Source organism: Plodia interpunctella, chromosome 15 (assembly GCF_027563975.2).
Source record: "Plodia interpunctella isolate USDA-ARS_2022_Savannah chromosome 15, ilPloInte3.2, whole genome shotgun sequence".
NCBI classification, from domain to species: domain Eukaryota; kingdom Metazoa; phylum Arthropoda; class Insecta; order Lepidoptera; family Pyralidae; genus Plodia; species Plodia interpunctella.
This window is the reverse complement of record NC_071308.1, coordinates 1,608,017-1,635,935: the sequence shown is the minus strand read 5'-3', so window position 1 is coordinate 1,635,935 and position 27,919 is coordinate 1,608,017. Positions and strand designations below refer to the sequence as shown.

The 27,919-nt window shown below is 35.2% G+C and overlaps 1 protein-coding gene across 3 annotated transcripts; it reads left to right on the top strand.

Annotated features, from left to right (window-relative positions):
- The first annotated feature begins 719 nt into the window (after positions 1–719).
- Positions 720–27,052, top strand: LOC128676120 (uncharacterized protein). 3 transcript variants are annotated; one of them, XM_053756065.1, is made up of 2 exons: positions 720–807; positions 25,721–27,052. In XM_053756065.1, the coding sequence occupies exons 1-2, from the start codon at positions 727–729 to the stop codon at positions 26,723–26,725; spliced, it is 1,086 nt and encodes a 361-aa protein (XP_053612040.1). In that variant the 5' UTR covers positions 720–726; the 3' UTR covers positions 26,726–27,052. The 3 variants fall into 3 exon arrangements, with proteins under 3 accessions (XP_053612040.1, XP_053612041.1, XP_053612042.1); XM_053756066.2 differs by lacking the exon at positions 720–807 and adding an exon at positions 22,441–22,736; XM_053756067.2 differs by lacking the exon at positions 720–807 and adding an exon at positions 22,441–22,886.
- The last annotated feature ends 867 nt before the right edge of the window (positions 27,053–27,919 follow it).

The window sequence follows — 27,919 nt, the reverse complement described above, 5'->3', positions numbered from 1 at the left end:
GAAAGATAATTTAAAAAAATTATAAAATTATAAAAACAAACTCAAAAATCGTAAAACAATTTTGTTATTTACAGTAAAGTCATTAGTCAGTTAAGCATAAACGCAATGGTGAGGGTAGCTGTCGAACAAACAACTATTTTCGCTAAGATATTACTATCGAGATGTCACGTTAGAGTATCATTTAGTATGGAGCGTTTGGACGAGTCGAAAATGTGTGATTTTATTTTTGTATTGTCATTATCACAGTATTTTTTTCACCGGTTTTTTCAATAATATGTATAAAAGCCTTGAAATAGTCACCACCAAAATAAAAAATATTCATCTACCCTATTTTATCTGTGTAACTTTACAGGTTACTTTTGATTTTAGTTAGTTCTAATGCAATTATTATTGTTTTATCAAGTTTAGTAAGTATTGTAAGTTGTTTATAATAAATTAATGAAGTAATTGCTTAAATGGGCAGTCCATTGCTTCAATTTACACTTGCAAATGTGCTATAAAAAAAAAACAAAGAAAGCGTTTGAACTTGTTCAACAGCTAATACGCCTACAAATCCAGCTGAGATGAAGTTTTATCATGCAGTAAGCTAAGCCCACTTACAGAGCTGACCACTCTACTCGCGGCGACTTGAAGAAAAGAAGTAGCAGGAATTCTGATTTGCTGTCTCCGGCCCGCCCAGCGGAGGCCCCGCCTACCGCGCTGGGCGGGCGGCTGACGGTGAGTCAGATGGCTTCAGTCAGATCTAGCCGGCCGAGGAGGACGCATCGCTGTTCGGTTGCCAAGTTTACGTGTGCACGGGATTTTGAGGTGGGTGATTTTGTTCTGTAGATACTTTTTTGTTGATTTGTTTGTATGATTCGTTGTAATTTAAATTTCCGTTGGTTTTCGGTACAATATATATATTTTTTGTATGTATAAGTGTGTATGTGCTCAGATTTGTAGTAAGTCATTCGCCGATTTTGAAAATTGTGGAATCTACAATGGAGTTACCATAGTTTTTAATGGGAAAAGTGGTCTTGATAGAGAAACACAGCAAAGTGATCTTAAATAGCACTGAACCCTAAATAAATGTAATAACTTTCCTTCAAAATGATTTGTAGTTATCTTATGTTTCAAATTCTGTGAACAAAAATATCACCATAACAAAGGTCATATAAAAATAAATAATTACATCAAAAATGTCGCTTTCGATCGCAAAAAACAAATGATAGGGATTGTATAATTAAATTATTAAATGTCAGCTGCGCACAAAGGGACAGCCCTGCGGTTGATTATACGTTGAAGTGGCAGCCCTAGCGCGTGTTGGGTTGCACAAAATCTATTGAAATATAACTGCAACTGTTACAGTATACATAATCTTAGTAAATAGTGTTCTTTAAAATAAAATTATCGAAATCCAAGAAACATTAGAATACATTTATATGTATTTAGTGTCAATGGAACGAATGGTCATTAAGGTTAATTATAAGGGAAAAATTATATATATATATATATATATATATATATATATATATATATATATATATATATATATATATATATATTTTTTCAAAATCTTCTTATACTTATAGAGGTTAATCAAATATTCTCAATCTAATGCTATTATGAAATATTGCAATTGATGACAAATCGACAATATTGCAATTTTTCGATGACAAATCGACAATATTGCAATTTTTCGATGACAAATCCACTTTGACGACAAACTATAAATTTGAGCGGTACCAAAATCGTGAAATTTTGTTTGCAAGTAAAGTGGCCACTACAGCTGCCCTCATGTTTGCTGTGCCCTTGCAGGACGTCACATGTAGTTATATTCTACTAGCTGCGTACTCTAGGTGTTATTCCAGGTTATATTCTACCCGTGTACCAAATTTCATAACAATCGGTCCAGTAAATTTTGCGTGAAAGAGTTACAAACATACATATCGTTACAAACTATCGCATTTATAATATTAGTGGGATCTATGTATTAACTTCGAACTTGTGATTTGCAACAAATAATTCTGAAATCCCCGTCTTGGCAGCTGATATAGGCAACAATAGCATTTCCAAGCAGGGTTGCCGTCAGGCAGGCGGTCGGTTGTAAAATCATAGACAACTTTAAAAAATTTTAAGTTTTATTTTTTTACGATCAAACTGGCCTGATTGATAGAGGAATGTTTTTTTTTTCGAATTAAAACCGACAAAAAATTTACGCAAACTAAAAATTTTGTCCTGTTTCGTTTTACGTAATGACCACGACGCTCAGCCATGAGGAACATGAAGAAGTAAATAGTAAAATTTTAAATACTTTAGAGTGAAATTACCTAATCACTTCATCCGTCCGGCATCATCAAGACATCCTATAATAACAAAGGCAAAAATTAGATCAGGCGGGAATCGCAAATGCAAATAAGCACCAAATGCTAAATTCCGTGGGAGACGTCAAACTTTTTAATCTCATGTGACGTCATCCCAACACCCCCACACCCCCGTTGTCAGAGGGATGATTGAAAGTCCTCATTTGTGTTTTTATTACTTTTTAATTTTTCCCATCTTCCTGAGTGGCCGCGTATTTTACCGGACTTTCTTTTTTTTTAAGTTTTCTTTTTTCCTCCATACAGTCTTTCGTATTTGTTCCGTCCAGTTACTTCATAGTTATTTTTTTTCTTTTAGACACAAATTAAATAATAATACTTCATAAGTATTACGACTCGAGAATTTGATCCAGTGGGAATATCGGTATAATAGGTACCCTATAATATGTTATTTGTACTGAGTGTCAACTATTATAGAAATCAGTTTAGTAGATTTTGCGTGGTTGAGTAATACACACAAATCTAAACTTTTTAGGCGACGGGCTACGATATGTTAAATTGTTAATTTGAGTACGCGTCTTTCCCAGCTGTGACGCCCTGAAGCCAAGAGAATTCTAGAAAATAAATGTTTCAATTTTGAAGATTCAGGTCCGATTGTACGAGAGGCCATCTGATTGATGTCGATCCTCTTTAAGAATGCTGTTGTTGTTTACTGTAAATATGGTGGCATTTTATTGTCCCGTTGGACATCCAGGGGAGGATAAGGAGTGGTCCTCTGCTAAGGTGGAAACCACACGCCACATAACACGGAGACGTTACACACACTTAAAATTAAAATATTAGTTAAATAGTTGTGTCGACGTGTTTCTATGTCGATTCTGCACCCTATTAACTCTAACTGCAACATTGCAAAAGCCCTGTAATCTAGTTATGACCTCTCAAAAAAGAAAAATGCAGAATCTCTCCCCATATTGTGTTGTGACGTCAATCATTGCACATTGGACAAATTTACTCTTGTCACAGGAACTATATTGTTAAACTTTAACGTTACAGTGTTAAGGTCGGCAATTGCGTTGTATTAATAATTTTTAAACATTTCTAATTTTGGTGATATGTCAATCATTGCTCAACTAGGTTATGTCAGTTGGGGATTTGAATTTATACTTTAAAATTAGTGTAATAAGAGTGATTTTTGTTATGTATAAAGTAACTGTGTAATATAATATGGCGGAGACTGTTCCCTTAACAACTTTTGTTGCAATATTGTAATGCGGAGTTCCTAATGCGATTATAGAATGCTTTTGTATTGTTCCCGCTTGGAAGAGTTCTTTCAAAAGAGTGGTTATTAAAAATGCTATAAAAAGTCTAAGTGGCTCCACAAAGAGGCTGGAGTTTCCAATGTTGGTGTACATACCTAGCTTTTTATTATTATTTGGCGCAAAAATCGATAATATTATAATACTATACTTATCTATGCTATTATTATAAAGAGGTAAGCGTAAGCGTTTTTGAGTTTATATGTTTGAGGCGAGTCATCTCCGAAACTACCGAACCGATTTAAAAAAATATTTCACCATTAGAAAGGTACATTATCCAAGGTTGCTATAGGCTATATTTTATCTCAAAATTCTCACGGGAGCGAAGCCCCGGGTAACATCTAGTGTTTAATGAACAGAGTCAATACCTGTTAGGGGACTGTAGATTAGAATATTCGAATTGGCGGTTCAGTTGGTGTGTGTGGAAATTTAAGAAGGTGATTCCGGTACTTTTTAGGGGAGAGAGGGGGGTATTTCATGTATTACGGTATCACCATAAATTCGTTAATTCTGTCTTTCGTTAAATGTATAAATACAATATATTGTATCTACAAAGTTGACAAGATTAAATCCTAATCCAAACATCCCAACTAATATTATAAATGCGAAAGTAAGTTTGTTTGTTACCTCTACACGCTCTATCTACTCAACCAATCTTCTTGAAATTTTGCATTAGTAAGTACATGTAGTTTGAAGTGTGGACAAGGACAGGGTCCTTCATATTAAAAATTAACGCGGGCGAAGCCGCGGACAAAAGCTACTATAAAATAAATAAATCCATCTGTGGTTGTTTTTTGTCGGATACAGCAACTGCGATAGAACAGAGGTCGCATTGGAATAAAAAATTAAATTGCAAATTTCAAAGAATACACAGATCATAGTCGGGTCATGATGGAAAATGATCTTTTTCTGATTGACCCGGTTCTTGGATGTTTATATGTATATGTACTTGTTATAAAATATAGTATCGTTGAGTTAGTATCCCATAACACAAGTCTCGAACTTACTTTGGGGCTAGCTCAATCTGTGTGATTTGTCCTAATATATTTATTTATTTATTTAGATTGATACGTCAAAACCCACTAGTATACCTAGTTTTAGCTTTAGGGTAGAACTAGATGCAGCCGGGCTCAAGTTAGTTACAATTAGGTGTAGCCTGTTATGTTCGGCTAGGCCTAGTGCATCCTGAACAGCCTGAACATAAGCATTGTTATACCGAGTTTTTTAGTGCATTCATTCATGCGGTTTTCACCAATAGATTAAGGTGTATAATATCGTCGCAAGGGTCGCGAGTACAAATATAAAAACAAAAGCAAAATCTATAACTATCTTGTTTTCATTGGGGGGTTTAAAATTGCGTTGACAGGCTGGCATTTTGGGCGATGTCGAACCGTGTCGTCCGCGCGACCAATCGCTCGTTATGGGAATTACGAGCGGTGTGACATTTGTCGGTCACGTAATTGTCCCCCCCAGTACATTTGGGTACGAAAATTGACATTAACCAGACAGAAAATGTAATATTTTTATTAAACAATACGTTTTTGGGATAGAATAATGTCCCGCTCTCATTTGAGAGTTTTTTCCCGGTTTCTTCCACCGGGCATTGAGCGTCGGAGCCAAGGATCCTCGGTCGGCTATATCCCTAGTTTTTACATTTATCACACATAACATTCCTAACGATATTCGGGCTTCGGTATTATTATTATTACTCATAATCATTGCTTAAAAATATGGTTTCTTTCATGTTGTAATTTTATCTTAGATCATTAGTTATATGAATTCATATTCGCGCTATATCAAAAAGGACCTGGCTGATTCTAAAAAAAGAATATATAATATTTTCAGACAATTCGTTCATATATTTTTTTGCTTTATGAAATTTTGTTTACATTTACAATATCTAGTATTTTAATATCTACATTAAATCATATAGGTATTTTGTAAAATATCAATTTCATCATAAAATTCATATTAGTTTCTCGTTTAGCATGAAGAAGTAAAAACATCCGTTGCTTAGTTGCAAAGACCTAAACATACTTAGGGACAGACAGCGGGAAGCGACTTTGTTTTAATCTACGTAGTGATATAGTGATATGTAATGTTCGTTTGTGATAATCGCATGAGTAAAAACATGCGTTGCACAATGCACTCGCCTGTACTCACCCCACACCGTTTAATTCGAGGTTACATGTTAATAACATTATACCCGATACTACCCCAATCTGCCCCCCTGTGCAGTGTTCGCGGTTTTGTTCTCACCCGATCATTTTATTCAATTTACCAATGCATGCGTGACAGGATAAGTATATGGTGTTGGTATCGCCTTACGGTGGTAAAAAATGGTAATAAAATATTTGATAGTGGCGAAGTTCCATTTTACTCCCGGCACGGCTTCTCACGAGGTCTAAAACATACGGAAATTTGTCTAAATAACAGTGAAAAGTGCATAAAAATTCGCAGAAAAAAAGTTTAGAAACAGACAGACGCGGTGGGCGATTTTGTTTTATAGTATTTAGTGACTTCTGTTTTCCGCAGCTCCACCCACGGCAAAACAGCTATCATATAAATGTAGTATAAACACTATTCTGATCTCTGGGGGAAAAAAAATTTGACAAAGCAGTCTGATTAAACTGGGGTCTTTAACTATACTTATGCATACCAATTTTCATCAAAATCGGTGCAACGGTTTAGCCGTGAATGTGACAGACAGACGGATCGATGGACCATAAAAAAGATACTTACTTCTAATGTTAACGTCCTATACTTAACTTTTTTACTTTCTTCATTCAAATATTGAATTCGCAAATGCCTGATGACAATTTAAATCAGATTTTAATGTTTGTTTTAAAAGATATTCGCTCGAAGATTTGACAAGTTTGCGAAGGGAGAATTCATTAAAGTTTCCTTCCATCTCGTTGCTAATTAATATCAATCAAACCTCCCTCAATCCTTTCATTTCTCGGTTAATTGTTTTTAAAACAACCCTTGTCAATTTGTCGTTTGTTAAACGATATTGGAATTTACAGATTTTATTAACACATAACTTTCATTTATTTCAATAATGTGTTAACATTTATTTTAATCACAAAATAGAATTAACAATAAAAACTAGATATATGTAAAGAAGACCCCAAGGCAAGGACGGCAATTACAGGCAATTATTTTACTTATTTTGCAAGAGTTTCAGATAGGTTCATTTGTCAAATCGTTTTCGATAAGTTGACTTTTGACCTTCGAAAATCTTGTTTACAATATAACGCTTTTGTATATAACTATACCTATTTTTTCAGTTTTAAAACGTCTTTGCGCAGATTGTTGATTTTGGTAAGAAAAGAAAAGAATTTTTTAAAATTTGATTTTGGTCGCCTGATTTTACCCTACTTATTTATTACATTGCCCTAGAACACAAGTAATAACTACATGTTACCCGAAGACCAAAGCAATAATCCTAATTATTGCTTCGATAAATAACGATATTATATTGTTACCTAACTTCGCCGTTGTTCCTGCACCACTAACTCGATCCCTCAAGGAACCGGATATTTCCCAATATAAAACGCCGTCCGCCATATTGTTTTCAGCGGATTAATGGCGACGCTTCCTGTCGCCGGGGAAAGAATAGCGCTAATTAATCAAAAGTCGCCTCAGGCCGGTTCACACTTGTCCAGTCTACTGATAAAATAAAATCATATTTCTTATATACATTGTGTTGATTGTTTACTAACATCTTGTCAAATATTTTTCAAGTTACTTGAAGGCACCTGACATGACTTATACAAATACCGCCATAAATAATTTAAGCTAGCTGCAACCCGCGGTGTTACCCGCAGTTTTTCACCCATTGTAATTATTTAAAATAGATGGCGCCATCTACTTTAAAAAGTGCCATTGACTATCAGACTTTTTGACCAAATCCTACGGGAATCGCGTATTATGGATATAAGGAATCAGCAATCTACCTTAATACTAAATTTCATAAAAATTGGCCCGTCCGTTTGAGCGTGAAGAAGTAACAAATATACTCGTATTGACACCCTTTCGCCTTTACAATATTAGTGGTGTGGGAAGTGGGATTTGGTTTAGTTAAACCTTACGGAATATTTAATTCGAAACACTGACTATCACACACAAACACTAACATGTAGCCATCGATAAGTCAGTTTTTTACATTCCATTTCAAAATGAGTAAAATTAACTGTCCCAATGTGAAATATTCGTGATTTCCATAGAGATTTGAGCCGTTTCTTTTGCCGGACCACCCGCGAAGTTTGGGCTAATGGTTTCTTTTGCGAACAGCAATCATTTGAATTCTGTTTAGGATCACGTTGCGGGGGCTTGAGTTGTAATCCCTCGCTGATTAATATTTGTCTGTCTATTGAAGCTTCTATGGTTTCCCGCTTTTATTGCAATGTTTTGTTCTCTCGTGATTTGTCATGGGAAAATTTGTGAAATTTTAGTGTAAAATTGCCGTTTTGACATCTGAGTACACTAGTACTGAGTACATAGTTCAATTGATGAAGTTGTGAGGCTGAACTAAGTAAGTGAAAATTCTTTCTTCAATCGTGAATCGCTGCTAGACCAAATAGACTTATTTGATCCAGCAGCGATTTCACATTTTCAAATCGCATTTCTTTTTGGGATAAGATTTTATTTAATAGCTAATACTTAAAAGCATATTTATGGGTACCTATTTAAGCTAATCAAATTAATGTCTTAAATATTCCTATTCTTACATAAAACAAAAAGAAATCCACACTGTCTTACTCTAAAAATATAATGTTTTCGCGGTAAAATTCATAACCTCAAAACATGTCTTAAAGCCTTGGAAGCACCTGTTTGCAATAAATCCTTCTATCAAAGAGCAAACCTCCAAAATATTGCCCGGGCAGATGACGGTAATATTAATAAGACCAGAGATTTATTTTCCAACTTTTTAATATTTATGGCGGAGCAATAAATTCTTGGCGACGAGTCGGGAAGGGTTGATTATTTTCTTGTAAGGGAGGGTTGAGACTCAACAAGTACGGATTACAACTTTGGTTACAATACGGTCTATATTAATTGTTGGAAAATATTTTATATCACATAATCTTGGGTTTTTAATATTTTTTGTAAAAAAAATACAATCGACTAAAAACTTTGCAGATTTGAAGTTGTTTGTATCCCAAACAAAAGTTTAATTATTTTTTTATATATTTTTAAAGGAAATCGTTTTATTTTTCTACAACTATTCGATCAGATAATGATATTTATATCCATATATAAAATAATGAGCCACTGTGTCGAAATTGATGTGCCTCGCAGGCAGCATTGGCAGATTTTATTTCTTTGGTTCACATGCGAATTACCTACTTACGCACAGTGAAAACGAAGACTAACCTACTAGGTTAAGATTTCCACTAATAATTTTATGGTCTGATAAATAAAGATGCGATGAATTAAAAAGATTTTTGGTGTTGATATAGCAGTAGAGTTGGAGAGGAGAGAGAGAGTAACGTAGGCTACTTTTGACGCGGGTAACAGCTATCACAGGTACTTATATAACTTCTGATTTGACACCACAACACTCCATCCATCGCGCGGTGTATTAGAAAGAAAGATTTCTTTCTTTATAAATGTGTGGTGCGAACACTGGTGTCAGATTTTATTTAAGTCGCCTAAATTAAAGACCTTTGCCGAGCAGTGAGATAAAAGCAGGTGTAATTGACGACCTCGGTGGGGCAGTGGTGAGGTTCTTGCCACTGTCATGATGGAAAATGATCTTTTTCTGATTGGCCCGGGTCTTGGATGTTTATCTATATATGTATTTGTTATAAAATATAGTATCGTTGAGTTAATATCCTATAACACAAGTATAAATGATTTGTCCTAATATATTTATTTATAAAAAAAAAAAAATTGTTTTTATTAGTTATTATTCGTAACATATTATCAATGAATCTATCATCATCAATGATCTTGTTGAATATTTCCTTATAATTTACAGCGTCTTTCAGACAATATGTACACATTTCGGGCAAACTATAAATCAAAGACAACACTACGTCAACCCGTCACACGTAGAACGCCTTGGGCACTTCGCAAATTGTCTTGGAGCTATCACATTAATTTCTGGAGCCGTCTGCTTTTGACTCACAATCGCGTTATTAACAGACAAAAGAGGAGGCAGGGGGACAGAGGCGGAGTAAATGATGGGCCGCCCAGCGCCGTGAATATAAAGGGGCGCTTCGTGTTTAAAACATTGAAGTTTTCTTTTTTACCCCTGTACAACTGTGTGGCTCTACTAGTTAGTGTCTTGGGGAATTACAATTGTGATCCATTTACTAGAAAAAATTTAGTACCCATAGCCAATGGTTTACCGTTTTAGGTTTAGCCATCATACAGTATTTTATTTATTGTTTGTAAACACACATTATACTAATAGTAAAATGAATGTGTTTGATGCGTACACAGAATGTTACGCTGACCAAAATCCCAATCTGATTGATTTTCAGCTGTCGCCTATTGTTATGCACGCACTGCCAGTAATTATTTTATGAATACGTGTGTTTTATTTTCTAATTTTAATAAATGCTATTTTATTACCATTTCCACTGGTTTATGAAAGGGCAAGCATGAGTGGCGCAACTGTTTGTGCAAATGATCTTTATTTAAGGCGCGCCGTAGTGATTTCGCCCAGGGCGATTATAGTGCTACAACCGGCACTGCAGGGGGTGGAGTGGGGGAGGATTAAGATTTACCCGAGATATTTGCAGATGAGATTTGAAGGTATCACGATTGTCATAGTCCTTTTGTTTGAACGCTGCGGCTAATTTCGTGGAGAGAATATTTTGCATTCCATTTTGGGATTGAATATTGTGGAGGACTTGTAAATGTTTGAGGATGGGGAACTTTGGATAGATGTTTTCATAAATATTATATGGTCTTGTAATCAAATGTGCATTTTATTTTCATAAATCGTATAGAATTAATTTTTTAGCCAGGTATATAGAATGATGGTTCATAAAGTTTCCAGAATAAATAAATAAATAAATATATAAATAAATAAATATATTAGGACAAATCACACAGATTGAGCTAGCCCCAAAGTAAGTTCGAGACTTGTGTTATGGGATACTAACTCAACGATACTATATTTTATAACAAATACATATATAGATAAACATCCAAGACCCGGGCCAATCAGAAAAAGATCATTTTCCATCATGACCCGACCGGGGATCGAACCCGGGACCTCTCGGTTCAGTGGCTAGAACCTTACCACTGCGCCACCGAGGTCGTCAAAAGACACTCTCGATAAGAAAATAATAAATTAAAATAAATATAACCTATATTTGTCAATTTGACGTCTGTGGAGAAAGGGTTGCGATGAAGTTTGTTGCGCCGCTTCTTCTTCACCTGCGCTTTTTTGACGTCAATAATTGATGATAAAAAAGTTATTAGTTATAGTGATTTTTTTTGATTTTGAAAATTGTTCCTACAGTAAAAGTATTTAGTAACTACAGTTAAAATATATTGTATTTTCGCCTCTATTTCAGTAAAACACAATTAAATCATAACTAGTTGTTCGCCGCGAATTTAGACCTCGCGAACACAATACATTTTTATAAAATTGTGTTTATTTCTAAAACGACTTAAAACTATTTTGTTGCCCCACGAACTTAATAATTCTATTGACAGATCGTACATACCTATTAAATTACATCACAATCAAACCGTTCGAAAGTTATCGTAATACAAACATACATACAAAAAATGTATTTTTGCCCCAAGTTGATTTGTAGACCTCGTTCGCTCGGTCATTTAATAGAAAAAGGAGAAAAATTAAATTTCATAGAGATATTTCTAGTGATGTGTTGGTAAAAAGAAGAAAAGAATAATTTTTTAGAGCCTTATAAAAGTAAAAAACAATCAAAAATTTATTATCAAATCCATCATTTTGACGTGACAATTTTCCCAGGAAAAGCCTACATCACACAGCACGGCACCGGGCCGGCTGTCATCCGGCGCTAAACAATAAAGCTTTCAGTCCATTTGCGACGCCATGCCATCTCGCACACGTCCAAAGGTCCGGCCGAAACTGGACTGGTAAAAAAATTGCCCTGGTTCTAGTTCCTAATAGCTTTAATTAGTTTAGTTGTGGTTTAAATCATAGCAGGATCGTGGATAACATTGATCATAATATATATAAGTTATCGCGTTACAAACAAACAAACACATACGTACATAAGTCGATTTGTAGACCTCGCTCGGTTCGCTCGCTCGGTCAATATGAACCCTGATATTTGCAAAATTTTAAAATATTATACGCGTAAATTTTCAAAAAATAATTCAAAAAATAATGACATGTAGGGTGTGAATTCTATCATTATTTTTTGAATGAAATGAAATAATTATTCATACAGTAAAGAATGTAGTGTTTGTTGCTCGGTTCACTTACGGGTATGTGGCAAGCGCCTGCTATATATAAACATACAATTTTTAAGTGTATTCTTAGCAATAAATGTTTTAAGAACAGACTAGATAAAAATCTCCAATATATCTACACATACACTAGCTATATGACATAAATTAAAATAAGCAAATAAAAATAAATAATTCGTATTTGCAGCTACACAATATAGCCGAATTCAGACTGACGCCGACGCGAATGAATAAACATATCGTAGTGGGTGAGAGCTTCATTTACCGCAATGAAAAACCAGCAATGTATGTATACCGCGATAATGTATAGCCATAATGTGAGAAATTCTAGCCAAGGTAAGTAGTCTAGGCAAACGACTTTGTCATCAAGAATTCCCACCAAATTCCTTTCAAACTCTGAGTTTTCCGGGTCGTTTTGAAACAGTCCGCTTATGTCCGGGCCGGTACTTTTGTCTGCAGCCACTATTGTCGCTGGGGCTGTCGGGAACTGAATGCACGGAGTTAGGCTCCCTTGTTTCCATTTGAAATTTACATGTTTTATCACGTCACTTGTTTCTGGTTTGACTGGGATAGGTAGACGAAGTGGATAAAAATCCTATGGAATTATAGGTAAAACGAGAAATCCGCTAGACATATTTCAATGTTTGCATGTAAAGAAAAGCTTGGATTGATGAATTTTTGCCACGAAATTATCACGCGCAAAGCGAGCCGTAACTTGTTTTAATAAAATATATTGTACATCCAACCGCATATCAAGTTATACCTGCTTGGCGTATGCCACGGTAATAAGAGCTCGTCATATGCCGAATTTGCAATTATTGGGTATGATGTGTGCTTTTGTCTGTACAAGACTTTATACATTCACGAAAGGTAACATTGTTTTATTTTGCTCTTGAATTGTATAAACTACTAGCAGCTCGTCCGGGCTTCGCTTGGGTAAAACGATGGTTCAAGCTCCTATTCTACAAAATGTGATCGTATCCCTAGGAAACAATTTAGTTTAAAGCGATTAAATCTAGTGACAGAAGTATGTGGAGGCAGACAGGTAAGTCCCGAGCAAACATGAGATCCATTCCCGTCCCCTGTTTGCTCATTATAAAACGCAGGGAAAGCCAGGGGATCGGTTTGTGAATCCAAAAAGATGAAATAAATGAAAATCGTTTCTCGCCAATTTCTGAGTAGGACATAACAAAGATATTGTAATTTTCCCTTGCTTTTAAATATTAACTAATTAAAATGTAGAGACAATGCTGAAGTAGAAAATTGAACTATTAATATTAATAAAAACTATAAAAAATTAAATAAAAACTATAAAAAATTAAGTTCAATCGATGGATTTACTACACTTACTGTCTAAAAAAAATTATGCTATCACATTGTTATAATTGTCCGGTTGTCTACAAAAACAAAAAACATTTTTTTTCAAACCAAGCTGCCAGTATTACGGTCGCTTTTTTATGCCAGTATTTCATTCCTTTTTCCTTTTTTTTAATCTACGGCGGTTCCGCGTTCGGATAACATCGTTGATGGACTGATACAAGCAAACTCACTCACATTTAAATATCGAACTCGACGTGATTTCTATTCAAGTGGGGATATCGATACGTATTTGATTTCCTCCTGTATTTTAATGGGAAATGTTTTACAAATAGGAACGTATCGGATTTCTTGTAACTTTCAGCATTAACTTTCAGTTAGAAAATGGCACAACGTTGTAGTTGAAATCTGATTTAATTTGAAAAAAATACTAAACAACATTATTGCTGATTATTATATGTCAAAACAGTTTAATGATAATTTTATTACTTGGTTTTCTATAATTTTTAGTAAAGAAAGCAGGAAGAGTGAAGGAAAATTTACACCAAAATGTATTCAAAGGGAATGTCGTAGCTCGTAGACTGTAGCGTTGTCTACGGCGTAGCGCGCACCTTTATTGCCTACGAGCCGACACAAAGAAGCGTAGCCGCGGCTACGAGATACTGAATAGCGAACCACTGAACAGGAAAATGTGGAGTTGGCATCTTTTGATTATCATTTAGGGATTTTGTTGTCTAAAAATGAAAGATTTTTGTTTTTATGTTTCATACGGAACTTTTTTATCGTCTCTTTTTTATTGAACATAGCGGTATTGTATTAGTAATTTTGAAGTAATTTTAAGCTGATTTAGAAATTATAGTAATGAATAAATTAAATGTTACGATATATTTATGCGTTACTAGCCGTTGCTCGCCGTTCTGGCCTCGGAAAATAGCCTTCCAATTATGTTCATCCAAAAAATTAAAATCATCTTAAAAGTTAAAATTTTAACTATCAACTTATAACAAATCAACTTGGGGCAAAAATACATTTTTTGTATGTATGTATGTTTGTATTACGATAACTTTCGAACGGTTTGATTGTGATGAAATTTAATAGGTATGTACGATCTGTCAATAGAATTATTAAGTTCGTGGGGCATCAGCTCATTATAGACAATTTATATGATCATATCAGCATGTCGTCAGGTTTATTTGTGTAAATAAACTAGCACCCATTTATTTGAGTAAAATACTTATAGGTACTTACGCAAACCTCGCGACAAGCTTTTATGACCATATAAATTGTCTATAATGAGGTTATAAGTTGATAGTTAAAATGTTAAAGGAAAATTTTATTTTCTTCTTCTTGGAGCATTTAAATAAAATATTTTTTCTTTTAATTTTTTACTTGAAATTTTAAGAGTGCCATAAATACATTTCGGTACTCAAATTTTTAAACATAACCATCGTTTTCTTTGAAATTAAATGTACATTTTTCCAATAAATATAAATGAACATTTTCCATCGAATGAACTGTCTGTATGTTTCCTACAAAATTTACTTCTTTTTTGCGTGTCGATGGCAAATGTTAAATAATAAATGTTTTTTTTTTGCCACAACCTAATTTACTAGCTCCTTGGTCGGTACTTTGACGGAATGCAAACGACAAGCTGGCATTGTGTGGCGATACGATAACGCTTTTATTATTATCAGGCTGGAAATAAAATAAAATAAAATCGTAAAAGTGTGGAACTGCGGCTTACGTCTGTTCTTTGTGTTATGATTCACTTCAAGTTGATAAAATGCGTGATATTTTGTGATATGTATTCCGCGGGAAATAAATGTACTTAATTTAATTTTCTTCTTTTGATTTAATTTATTTCCATAGAGTAGTTTTTATCAAGTCAAATCAGATACTTTTTTTCATGTGTCAAAAACAAAAAAAATATGTGGCTTTATGACAAGGGACGTCGCAAATGTTGGAGTCAAAAAGCGTTTTAATTATACTTAATGAGAACAAAAAATATTAATAGGTATTATAAATAAAATTCATCAATTAAAGTGACATTTGACAATCGTGTTTCATTATGTGAATGAATTTATACATTTTATTTTATTAACATGCAATTACCTATTGATGCAGTCTAATTTTGTATTCATTGCCCAATTTACAATGTACAGGGAAAATAGATCAATACAAATTCAACTTTCTATGACAAGTCCAATCAGTAGGTGATCAACCAATTTGTGTAGGAATAACAAAATTAAAGAATTGTATTTTTTCACATTGATTTCTGAAATCATGGAGAACTTTGTTTTATTTTCATCTAATAAGTCCTACAGTTGGGCAAAATAATCTTTCATCTTTTAATAAATTACACAACACAATATGTGGAAGCAATTACTTATTAGAAACACAATTTATAACGCAATTTTCTTCTTCAAATGTTTCCAGTAAATTATAATGAGAAGTTAAACATCAAACATCACATCTCATAATTACCGCGAGTCATTAAAACCTCTTTGATTGAGCTAAGACAGCCGTAATCTTACGGCGCCGCAAACACAATATTACCGCTTTACGTGTGGGGTTGTTAATTAATATGGAGACTTCGCGATTTTGTGTGTTAATTTGATATGTCTTATACTGTCTGTATGTGTTTTGATGTCTACGTATAATTATAGAAATATACTATCGTCGAATTCAGATGCGACAATACATTGCGCAGTTTGTGTGATTTTTATCGCAAGGAAAAGCCAGCAATGTTCGTTGAAATCGCTAGGTTTGGCCAATTTTTTGCGTAGCTATATAGTGTTTTTCTAGTGTAACTTTGTGATTAAATGTAAAATGTTCTTAAGATTATGAATAATGTAAAAATGAAAATGCAAAAATTCAAAAAATACTGGCAAAAAATGATAATGTTGTCAAAAAAGGTGTATATGCGTGACTGATTAGAGGTTAATATATAAGTCTGTGAAGTTAGCTCGAAGTGAAGAAGAAGAAATTTAGTCAACCGGGAATAGGAAAACCCTAACTAAGCTATTTTATGATTATTTTCATTCATAAAAAATCCCGATAAAATACACATCAATTCGTCCACGTATATTGAACATGTAACAGAATAAAAAAAAATATATAGAAAAAACTCGATTTAAATAACTGTACTCACATTCTAGCATCATTACATTGCTCATCCGTTCTTCCCGAAGCATTTGCAGCTTCACGAACACCAAAATAGATAAAGTACAGTAATGGCATTTTGGTGCAAAAATGTATTTATGGAAAAATTTACCAAGATATGTTTAAGCCTGTCTTTTGGAGAGCACCTATCGCTGGCGTCAAATTGAATTAAATTACCATTGCGTACTCAATTTGAATAGGTTTTATGAATTACTAGATGTTGCCCGGGGCTTCGCTCCTGGGGGAATTTTGAGATAAAATATAGTTTATAGCAATCTTGGATAATGTACCTTTCTAATGGTGAAAGAGTTTTAAATCATTTCGGTAGTTTTGGAGATTACCCGCCTCAAATATTCAAACTCACAAACGCTTACCTCTTTATAATAATAGTATAGATAATTTAGGATTCTGATAAACATAATTTACTACTATGTAGGCTCTGTTTTCACAGGAAAAACAAGAATTAGTTACGATGTCGAGTAAAAGAATATGGTATTGATCTTTACATACAGACAGATGGACAACAAAGCGAGCCTGTAACGGTTCCGTTTTTATTTTTTGATGTACAGACAGACAGGGCCCTAATTAAAACAATAAAATTCAATACAAATAAAAACAGATCAATTTACCTTTAACCATATATTTCAGCTTGAAAACAAAAGTTCCACTTCTAGAAGTTCATTATTTTGTCAGTACGTTATCATGCGAGATGGATCTAGTTAGGAAATTGACTACATTCAGCGTTCTGGATGAGTGAGTCTGTTGATTAGTGGACTGCGGTTCCGGGTTCTATTCCGGGCAGCTCTATCTCGTGTTCGTATCGGTCTTTAATTTAAAGGTACAGTCAACAGCACAACAACCTACCCAAATTCATTGCAAACTCGCCGTTATTAGCGCGTCATAGAGGTTCGTTCATGCAGCGAAACTCGATGTGCTGTTGACTGTACTATACAAACACAGACCTATATATTTTAAAACCACTTCCAAAATATTGCTATTGTTTTCAACAGGCTTTGTAACTGTAGGTACGATAAATAAGTACGTAAATTAAAATTACTACATGATAATTGTAAGTACATTTTACAATGGCAGACTTATTCCATGTACGGATCTCATACAGCAGGGCTGTTCGTCCATGTAGAGTAGATGTATGTATGTAATATGTGATAAAAAATTATACATAAATTTATAATTAAAAAATGGTAAGCCCTTCTGGCATAATAGGGACCAACACTGTTTGAATGAGTTTCTTTCGGCATTTCTTCTCAGCAGTGGTCGTTCCGAAATGCTAGTAGTTTGTAGCTTTGGTAAACATCATTTAATTTAGATTATGACGTGAAAAAGTGCCTGTAAAGGCCTAATTTCTGAATAAATGATTTGATTTTGATTTTGATTTTGTGTAACGAGTAGTAAAAAGTACACAAGCGCAAACATAAATATATCTAATTATCTTTGTGAAAACCAATGCTCATTTATTCCCTCGTCTAGCTGATGTTGTATCGAGGTATCATCGAGATATCTATCGATTATGAATGAACCCATCAAAAACTGCTTTACTCGGTAATAGTACAGTATATATGGCACCGAAAATTTACAACAAAATTCCAAATTAATATAAAAGCTTAAATTTAAATCAATTTCACCTCACCTCAAGTCTTTATTAACCGATAAATGTTATTATACTTTAATGATTTCTTTAATGATAGACTCAGATAGAATTTAGTGTTAGTAATAATATATATAAGCACAAATCACACAGTTTGAGCTAGCCCCAAAGTAAGTTCGAGACTTGTGTTATGGGATATTAACTCAACGATACTATATTCTATAGTATCGTTGAGTTAGTACGTATTCATATACGTATATAGATGAACATCCAAGACCCAGGTCAATCTGAAAAAGATCATTTTCCACGTTGTGACCTGATCGGGGATCGAACCCGGGACCTCCAGTGTAGCAGTTCGGAGTGATGACCATTAGGCCACGGAGCTCGTCACGGCCGTCGTCGCTAGTATACATTATAATACTTTTTTTTGTTATTTGTAGTGGATAGCATGCTCCTGTTTATTTATTTATATTTGCATACCTATATTCGGTAAAACATGTAGGTTTAATTCATTTTGACATCAATTTGTATATTTGTACTCATGTTTTTGGTAATAAATGTCTTCTTTCTTTCTTTTCTTTCTTATACAATAAGATTAAGTAAATCTCTCTCTGACTTCCGCATGTTCCCGGTTGCGTTTAGGGCTGTGACGTCCTGAACCCAGCATATAAAATAACCTTAAAATACTGCTTATACCTGACGTCAAAACAAGATAGAGTACATATTTTCGCTGTAAAACTTTTCTATTCATCAATCATCAATATGTGAATAGTGAAACATGAATATCGCTGACGTATGTAAAATTCCTAGCTTCGGTCATTCGGGATTTTTATTTCAATTTAAAAAACGGCTCGTATCGACATAGCTCGCGAAAATAAAAATAAAAAAGTTTGTTGGTCGAACGGATCGCACGCCTCGGATATCATGTTTTATGAAAAATTCTAGTTAGTGTTTTGATATTTTCATTGGTTATATTCTGTTTAAATTTGTCTTGTGATCGATTAATGAAATGCTTTTAATTTTTAATTTTGGTATTTTATTGTCCTGTTAAATGAATGGTACTTAGTTAGTCTTAATTTTAAAAATAAATACAGTTATGTGAATTTAAATCAACGATGGATATTAAAATATTTTTTTAAGATCTAAGTAAGTAGAATTTTTTATCGTCGTGTTTCGGCTGACGTCCTATCATGTAACAATTTGCGTACACGTATAATATTTTCAGTTGATAAGTACGTCAACTTCAAGGAAAGTAGGTACACTTGTAAAACTTTATCGTTGGAAACTATTCTTGAAGCATGGTTGCAAGATACCATCCTTTTATTGCACAGATTCAATCTGTGAATCTGTGCAATAAAAGGAAAACCAAAACACGAAATCTTAAAACTCAACAATAAATCATTCCACAAAGTACACTCCGCTTGATAATCGGGTGTACGTTTTAAAGCCGTCACCGGCTTAGCGCCCCTCCCCCACTGAACCCCCGCTCGCCGCCTCGCTCCCCGCCCCGCTCGAGCGGCACTTCACGTGCGTTTTGACGCGATTATCATACCCGACGACGGTATCTGAGCGCAATATTGTTTGCGCTCCGGATGAGAGTAGGATGGATGCGGTATAATAAATACTTAGTATGTTCTTGACTGAGTATATATTTCACATCTTGTGTGTCCCCCGCTTGGAATTATCGACTGTGACGTCCAAAGCCATGAAAAAATAAACAAAAAAAAATTAAGACTGGACTCTGGTCTAATCCCGGTCTACGGCCAGTCCGACTTTATCAATTTTTAAGAATGCTGAGGTTGCTAACAGCTGTCATATGGCTGAATAAGTACGCTCTTTAGTCTAAGTATATCTATACTTAGATAGAATGTGTTGAAGTAATTGCATAGCTTTGCTACGATTCTGTAACAAAACTTGTAATATTCGTAGCACTGCTATGAGCTTACACGTTGTCTTGACAAAAGACAAAAAGTCTTGACAACTGAAGCAGCATTCGAGGGTTGACGTCAGGCAAGACCATACCCTTCATAAAGCTTAAGCATGTTTTGTCTCGTTCTCTCAATGTCAAATATTGTAATATGCGATAGTATTATTTACCAAATATAACAAATATATAATAAAATATATATAAAATATTTTCTCTGTATGTGTTTTCTTCGTGCAATAAAGAGTTTACAAACAAAATAGTGAATATAATGACTAAATCTTCAAAACCGATTTTTCATATTTAAAAAAAATGCCGTATCTACCCGAAAGGTATATCTTCCTACTTCCCGGGTCCCACCCCAGAGCGGCGCGGTTTTTGAATCTGCTTCCTTTGTGTCGGTTTTAATATGGAAATTAACGTTCACTCGCACACCTCCGCGACTGTATTATTTAACCATTTTAAACCATTTTTCTATTCTCACACGTCTCTTATTACGAAGGAGTAAGGATCACAATACGACGGCGACACGCGGAGCATTTGTTTGGATGTGTGAATACATTTGTCGCTAAAGCTCTCCTCTTTGCCTCAAAACGCTTTACTGCCTAATTGATTCTGTTATATTTTATTTTTGTCTGTGGGTTATCTTAAGGTTTTCATGTGTTTTATATGGTAAAGAATCTCACTATGGCTCCCAACATAAAAGATTTATTGTATTATAATGATTATGTAGCTAACTATAGTTATAGCTTAAATGAATACTGTTTCCAACTTTAAGGTCATAAAAACCTTTTTTTTTATTCGATACATCGAAATTTCAGGGTAAGTTAAAAAACACTATTGGACTGAAACTATAATCGACTTTTCAGTCGATAGTCACGCGTAATTCAATGTCTATCATGACCCAAATCTAGTCTCAATCTACTGCTAATACACAATCAATCAGCAATCATCAACAGTCATTGAAACGTTTCCACTGCTGGGGCACAGGCCTTTCTTATGGATGGACAAGAAGACGACCACGACCCACCACCACGCGAGCCCATTAAGAATGGGGATTTTAACGACTGCAAATACAACAGGGACCAACGGCCAAATTTGTCATCCGAAGCTCGGAGAAGCTCAAGATAATATATTTTCGGTCACCCATGCAATGAGCGACCATTGGGAATGTCTGAACAGCCACTATCACACATAAGATAAAATAAATTTAAATATGATCGTAAAACTTCTACAATTAATATGTCTGGATGACAGTCAGTATGGAATTGCGAACGATTAAAAAGCGTTACACGAGGGTCCATGTTTGTTCAGCGCCGATACAAGATCCGCTCACAACTATTTCAATAGAAACGCGAACAAAACCCCTGCCTCCCCCTCGTCACAGATCTGTCACGAAATGTCGAGGGGTAAGAAGTTAAGTTTGTGTTTTGCACAATATAAAATGCCATTTAGTATTCTATTAATAAGAAAAAAATGTCAACTTTTTTAATTTAGAATTTACGTGTATCACGAGTTCGATGGACACAGACCTCCGTGGCGTGGTGACCACGTCTCGGAGATCGCCACCATGGTGCTTATTAACAATCAATTGACAGGGTGCGATGTGAATGACATATTTGTTTCTCGGCTAAAAACCTCTAAATAAAACTAGAAAAAGTAAAAAACGGGTTGCACTCCGGGAGTGCCGGCAGTAGTAAAAATTTGAATGTTAACCATGGAATTAGTAGGTACTCCGTTGTACGAAGAACTTACTAAATCCGTGATATTAACGTAGTGCATTTTTGACGTCTTATGAATGTCACATGTCCTGATGCGAGTTCAAAAATTTTTTACCCATTACATTGAAGTTTTCACTTCAAAAAACAATAAGTGGTATCTCTGTACTATCTGTATTCCGTAGCCGCGACAATGACGACGTATCGCTTTCACTTCGATATGGTAATGTGACATTTAATTCGTATCAGGGAGCTGCGAATTGAATGTATGTAGATTTTGATGGGGATTACGTCGCGGGATTCGCTTTTGATTGTGTGATGTTTGAGCGGATTGTGCAAAATGGTGTGGATATGTGTGCTTATAGACGATGCTTGTGTACTTTTGTATATATACCACGAATATCCCACTAATTTTATATAGGTATATGCGAAAGAAAGATGAGAATTGAGAGTGTGTACTCACTACTATTCCTTTATAAGAACACTAGATGTTGCCTGGGGCTCCGCTTTCGTGGGAATATTGAGAACTACTCTTAAAACATTTTTTTTTATAGGATTACTTTGCTTGTTGGGTAATTAAGTGACTTTATGTATTGGCCAATAATATAAAATCGTATCCGCCTAGATTTGGCAAACTGTTCGATGGCAGTGTGGAGCCGGCATAACAGTTTATTAGACCCCATACCTACTCGTTCCGAATGCAGCGGCCACGCGTCATTGTTATTTTTCAAATTTTAACAAAGACAAGAATTAGTTTTACTATAATACTTTAAAATCATTAAACTGTACTGTGATCAATGTCAATTCTATGAATGATTGATTTTGGAAATGATTGCTTCTTCAAGAAAATTAACGGATGTTAATGACGGTGCGGTAGCAGCGTTCGATACGCTCGGAGATCCACGCTACTGAGTGGATGAATGGAACTTAGTATACGGGCAGAAAATATCCTGAAAAATTGCTCATAAGGTATATTTTAACCAGATTTTACAACGAAGGCGAGGTCCCGAAGCGCACTGAGTTTTGTAATAAGAAGTAACTTGAAAATATGACATATTTATAGAACACTAGCGCCGGCCTAAATTTTCTACGGGAACAGTCATTTTTCTGTGACGAAAGGTATGCAATATTAAACTCCGTATTTCAAACTACACGTATACAAAATTTCAAGAAGATATTTTGAGCAGATAAAGCGTGAAGAGGTAACAAACAAATTTACTTTCGTTATATATTAATAAAGTGCGCGGCAAGCAGGGAGATGCGGCAAGTAAGTGGGCACCTCGTGTCAGGTCGATCTGAGGTTGTCTAGTTTCAACTGAATCGATCTGATGGCCTGTAAAATTCAGAATTACTAGTTGTTGGTCGCAAATTTAGACCTGGAGAACGCAATACCTTTTTTTATACAAAATTGTGTATATTTCAAAAACTCCTTAATCGATTATTTTGCACCACGAGCTTAAAAATTCTATTGGCAGATCCTACATACCTTTTCAATTTCATCAAAATTGGACCAACTGTTCGAAAGTTATCGCGTTACAAACATACATAGATATAAAAAAGGTATTTTTTGTAGAAAAATTAAAATTGTACAATAAAAAAAAAATAAACAAATAACAAAGAAGAAAATAAAAATGGAGAGCTTTTTCATAGATATTATCTTGATTTGTGAAGGCAAAACGAACCATAATATAAAACCATAGCGACGAAACCAAAAATATGCATAAAACTGTTTCGAATATTTCAGCGAAAATCACCGTTAATTTTAGCTGCAGTTGGATCGGGATAAGTAAAAATAAAAATGTCGAAAGGTATCAATCCATTGCTCTTCGTTACGAACCGAGAGAGCGGCAACAATATCATTTCGAAGGACGTAACAGGCGGCCGGTCGTAAAATCACAGCCTAATCTTCAAAACGTTAAGGTTTATTTTTTATACTGACCTCGGGCTTCGTGGCATTACAGCCCTGAATGCAACCGGGGACACGCTATGAGATAGTAGTTCAAATCAACGACAAGGCTTATAGCTGTGGTCATAGATAAAAGAAAAATATTATGTTGTACATACTGATGATAAATGAATCTAAATGAATATAATAAGTATCCCTAGGTAATATAAAACAAATCCCTCTGCCGCGTCTATTCGCGATAATTTCAAAAACTACTGAATGGATTTTAGTGTCTGCTATTTTGACCCGAAAAGAAGATCAGCTTTGGAACTGCAGCTTTCCTCTCTCTATCGAAATACGGATGTGTTCATTCGAATATTGGCAATAAAACTGCGATGAGCTGAAAAATCGATGTCGACAGACATACCGACAGGCTGTATCTTGTGATCGTGATGTTTGTCGTGCCCGTGTATCTGCGTGGGTTTTATGTATTGTGTTTTTAGTTCCATTACATTTATTTATATATTCTGTTATGAATGCAATAAATCGATAATTTCTCGCAAAGTTATTACTGGTACATTAATAATTGTGTTTAATAATATAATTTGATGTGATTTATGAAATTAGTATTAACAAATAAACTGTTATTTTTCCGGAACCGGTACCTCTCAGCTTCAAAGGTTGTTTTCAGATTTTAAGAAGATTGGTTGAGTTGCTATCTTGTGAAAAGGTAATAAACAAACTTAAGTACTTTCAAATTTATAAAATTAGTTAGCTAATTGGCCAATTGTTCATAATTTTAATTTTCATTTGATTGGTGGAATACATTTGTCTGAATGATTAAGATTTTATTTTTATTTACGAATGTAAATACCTATAGATAGAGTTCTGTGTCTTTGTAGAGAAGGACCCTGCACTCCAGCGCTTAACGGCTAAGGAAGTAACCGGGAAAAAGAATAGATAGATAGAGAGAGAGAGAGAGAGAGAGAGAGAGAGAGATCTATATTAATACAATTAATGAAATAATAAAATCAAAAAATATATTTGTCTTCATTTTTAATACCCTTAATAGCTTACATTACGTTTTGTAATGTTAAATTATATGTGAAGTTTATTACGTTTAATAAGTATGAGTTTAAATTTTTTTATACTTCTCATAGTACATTTTCGAGACTCGTAGCAAATATTGTAGCATGTCTACGAGATGACTACGAAGATAGAACTGTGAGCAAATCCAGTGATCACGTCTCCCTGACACTGACAATTGCAAGTCAATCCAGACTTTATGCCGCGGTAATAACAGCTAGATTCGAACGTATGTAGCGGATGACGTGATGTCGTATTGTTCGCGCGGTAATCATTGCCGGAGTGTCTCCGATGGGTTTTATGATATCAGATATTATTTAAATGTGTTTAAAATAAAATTACTGTATATTATGCCATTGAAATTTACCGCACTGATGTTAAATTTGAATTGTATATTTGTCTAAATATGTTATAAAATTCATAGGTAATTCAAACACGTTCATTAATTATGGTACTTGAATTCACAAGTTATGTTAATTCAGTAACATATAATGACCGTATAATATCGTGTGGTTCCAAGAATAGGGCCACTCCATATCCTCACCGTGGATGTCGTACAAGGCGACTAAGGAGCACAAAGCCTTAACAGCTGATAGCCAACAAAATCATTCGCAAAGAGGGTTGACGTCAAGCGGGCTGCATTTTTTTTACGCTGACCCCGGGCTTTGGGGCATTACAGCTCCGAATGCTGGAGGCGGAAAATAAAAATAGCGTTCTGTTCATTGATATTTGAAAATTTGTCGACTTTCATTTGATTACATTTTTTGAGATGGAAGTTAATATTGTATTACACAGTAATAAAAAAACACACAGTAATAAAAGAAGTTAACTATATAACTATATCTACAAAATCTGAAACGAAATCGCACCGTATAAAGCGCGCGCTCCGATCCATTTCGTCGCCCCTCACTCACCGCGCCTGCAATCCCTGCAGGACGTCATTTACAGATTGCTTCAACTTAACGAACACATTTTGTTGCAGAAAATGGGCTCCGTGCAGGAAGAGAAGCCCCCTGAAACTCCCACGAAACCCAACATCAGTCAGATCAGAAATACCGAATTAGTTTCAAGATTACTTGCAGCCACTCCGCCATATCTGTACAGCGCTCTGCCACTGCAACCCCACGCGTTCTTCTTCAGCGAAATGCTCAGGTCTTTTGTTAATGCTAGACATGGATGTCGCCCGCCACATTACCATCGCCGCTTCAAGCGCAGATCTCATAAATACTTTGCTGAAAACGAAGATTGGCGGAGAGAGCCGAGGGAGTGGCCGAAGTCGGAAGAGGAGAAAAAGGAAGAAGTCAGGCCAGAGGTTCCTTTGGAGTTGACGGTGGAGAAGCAATCACGAGCACGCGAGCCGTCGCCTCGTAGATTGTCCCCGAAATTGGAAAAGTCCAGTGGAAGTCCTGGCCCACCTGGAAGACAGTCGTCTTACGTTGATGTCGGGACTGAAGAACTGCCAAAACCTTCGCCATGTGTTGGGAGAACACCAACTGATCCTCATACAGCTGTTCCACCATCAAACCTGATCCTGCCTCCCCCTCCTCCTATGTGGTACCCCCCTCTGTACAACCCCCAATTCGGAGTAGATCCATTAAATTTCTTCATAGACCTGCGTGTGTCTGGTCATATTTATGATAGAAAAAGAGCTCTAGCTGAAGGTATCGACACGAATATAAACCAAGAAGTGAAGTCAGATGAGACGACCCTCGACAAAAGACTCAGTCGGGACTTTGTTCAAAGACCGAGGCATCTCTCGGCGTTTTCTGTGCCAGTGCGTTCAGGTAATGTCAACGTCAATGGTGCAGAGAAATATTTTGATCATGGTGGAGTGAAAAGTGGCAACTTGAATGGCACATCGTATGTAATGAGGAATTTGAAACGTGTGTACGAACATTTACATTCCTCGAACGACAAGGACAGTTCGAAGGGTAAAGATGATGATGCGAAGGTGGATTCTGACGTTGAGGAGGACATTATGGACTGAACAATGATTTCTATTTACTAATTAATATATCTGGAAAATTGTAGTCGTCTTAATGATCTCATATACTGTATTATAATTATATATTTACAAACGATAGTCCTATATAAGTATCTACTATACCTAAGTCTATGTATACACGCAAACGGATTGGGTACTTTAAGTCTTTTACCTAAGCATATACTTATTTAAACTGTATAGTTACTAGTCAACTCTAGTCTGTAAATACTAAATACAGTATTTAGGCATTACAAAGTTAATATATTCCTACCTAAATCTAATCGTGCTTATAATAAATGTGTATAATAACCTGATTGTTAATTAAAATGTGATAACTTTAATTGACGTTTTATTATTTCACGAAGGTGTTTTTGGGAAATCGATTATATCAATATAACTTACACACAATTACTTAGGTAATTACTTTTGCGTGTGCTATTCATGTGATTTGATATTAAGTAGTTGAATATTGGTGTCTCATAGGCATTCGATCGCGCGGGCGCGTGTTCATTGCACGTTAAAAATGCGTTTCAATGGAACAGAGTATCCCCATACCATATCCCGCATCTTTTGTTGTGGAGATGGAAGCACAGAATATAGACAATATTCCTCTATGCTCCACACTGTCGCCAAATAGTTTGCCAAACTTTGGAGGATTCGATATACATAGCTGGTTTTTCTTTGAGGTAAATAAAATTACTCATACTAACTACGCAATGGACACATGTCGACGCGAATGCGTGAAGTATTCGCTTCGACATGTCCGGGTTCGGCGATAGTGTGGAGCCAGCGTTAGATTAGTCTATGATTGGAAGGTAAGTTCAATGTCGAAAGCCATAAAACGAGTCGAGACTATATTACGCCGCCCGTGCGGAGACTGTAAAGGCTGACATCGACTCATGGAATTAGTAGGTACTCCAAAGTAGGTACTTAATAAGTATCCATGCATGGACTGTACAGTAATAAATACCTAGCTTCATTTAATAAACCTACCTAGGTTTCAAAATTATTTAGGTACTTATAAAATTTCTGATGTAGTTGAACTTGTAATTATATTTCTGTCGTATCTCTCTTGGCCTTGGTTGAGGGTCGTTGTTATTAAGTACCTATCTATTTCCGTGTGCAGAATAAAAGGCACCAGATGGATTTCCCGGCTATACCTTCAATGTAATGTTCTAATATCTGTGGACTATACTT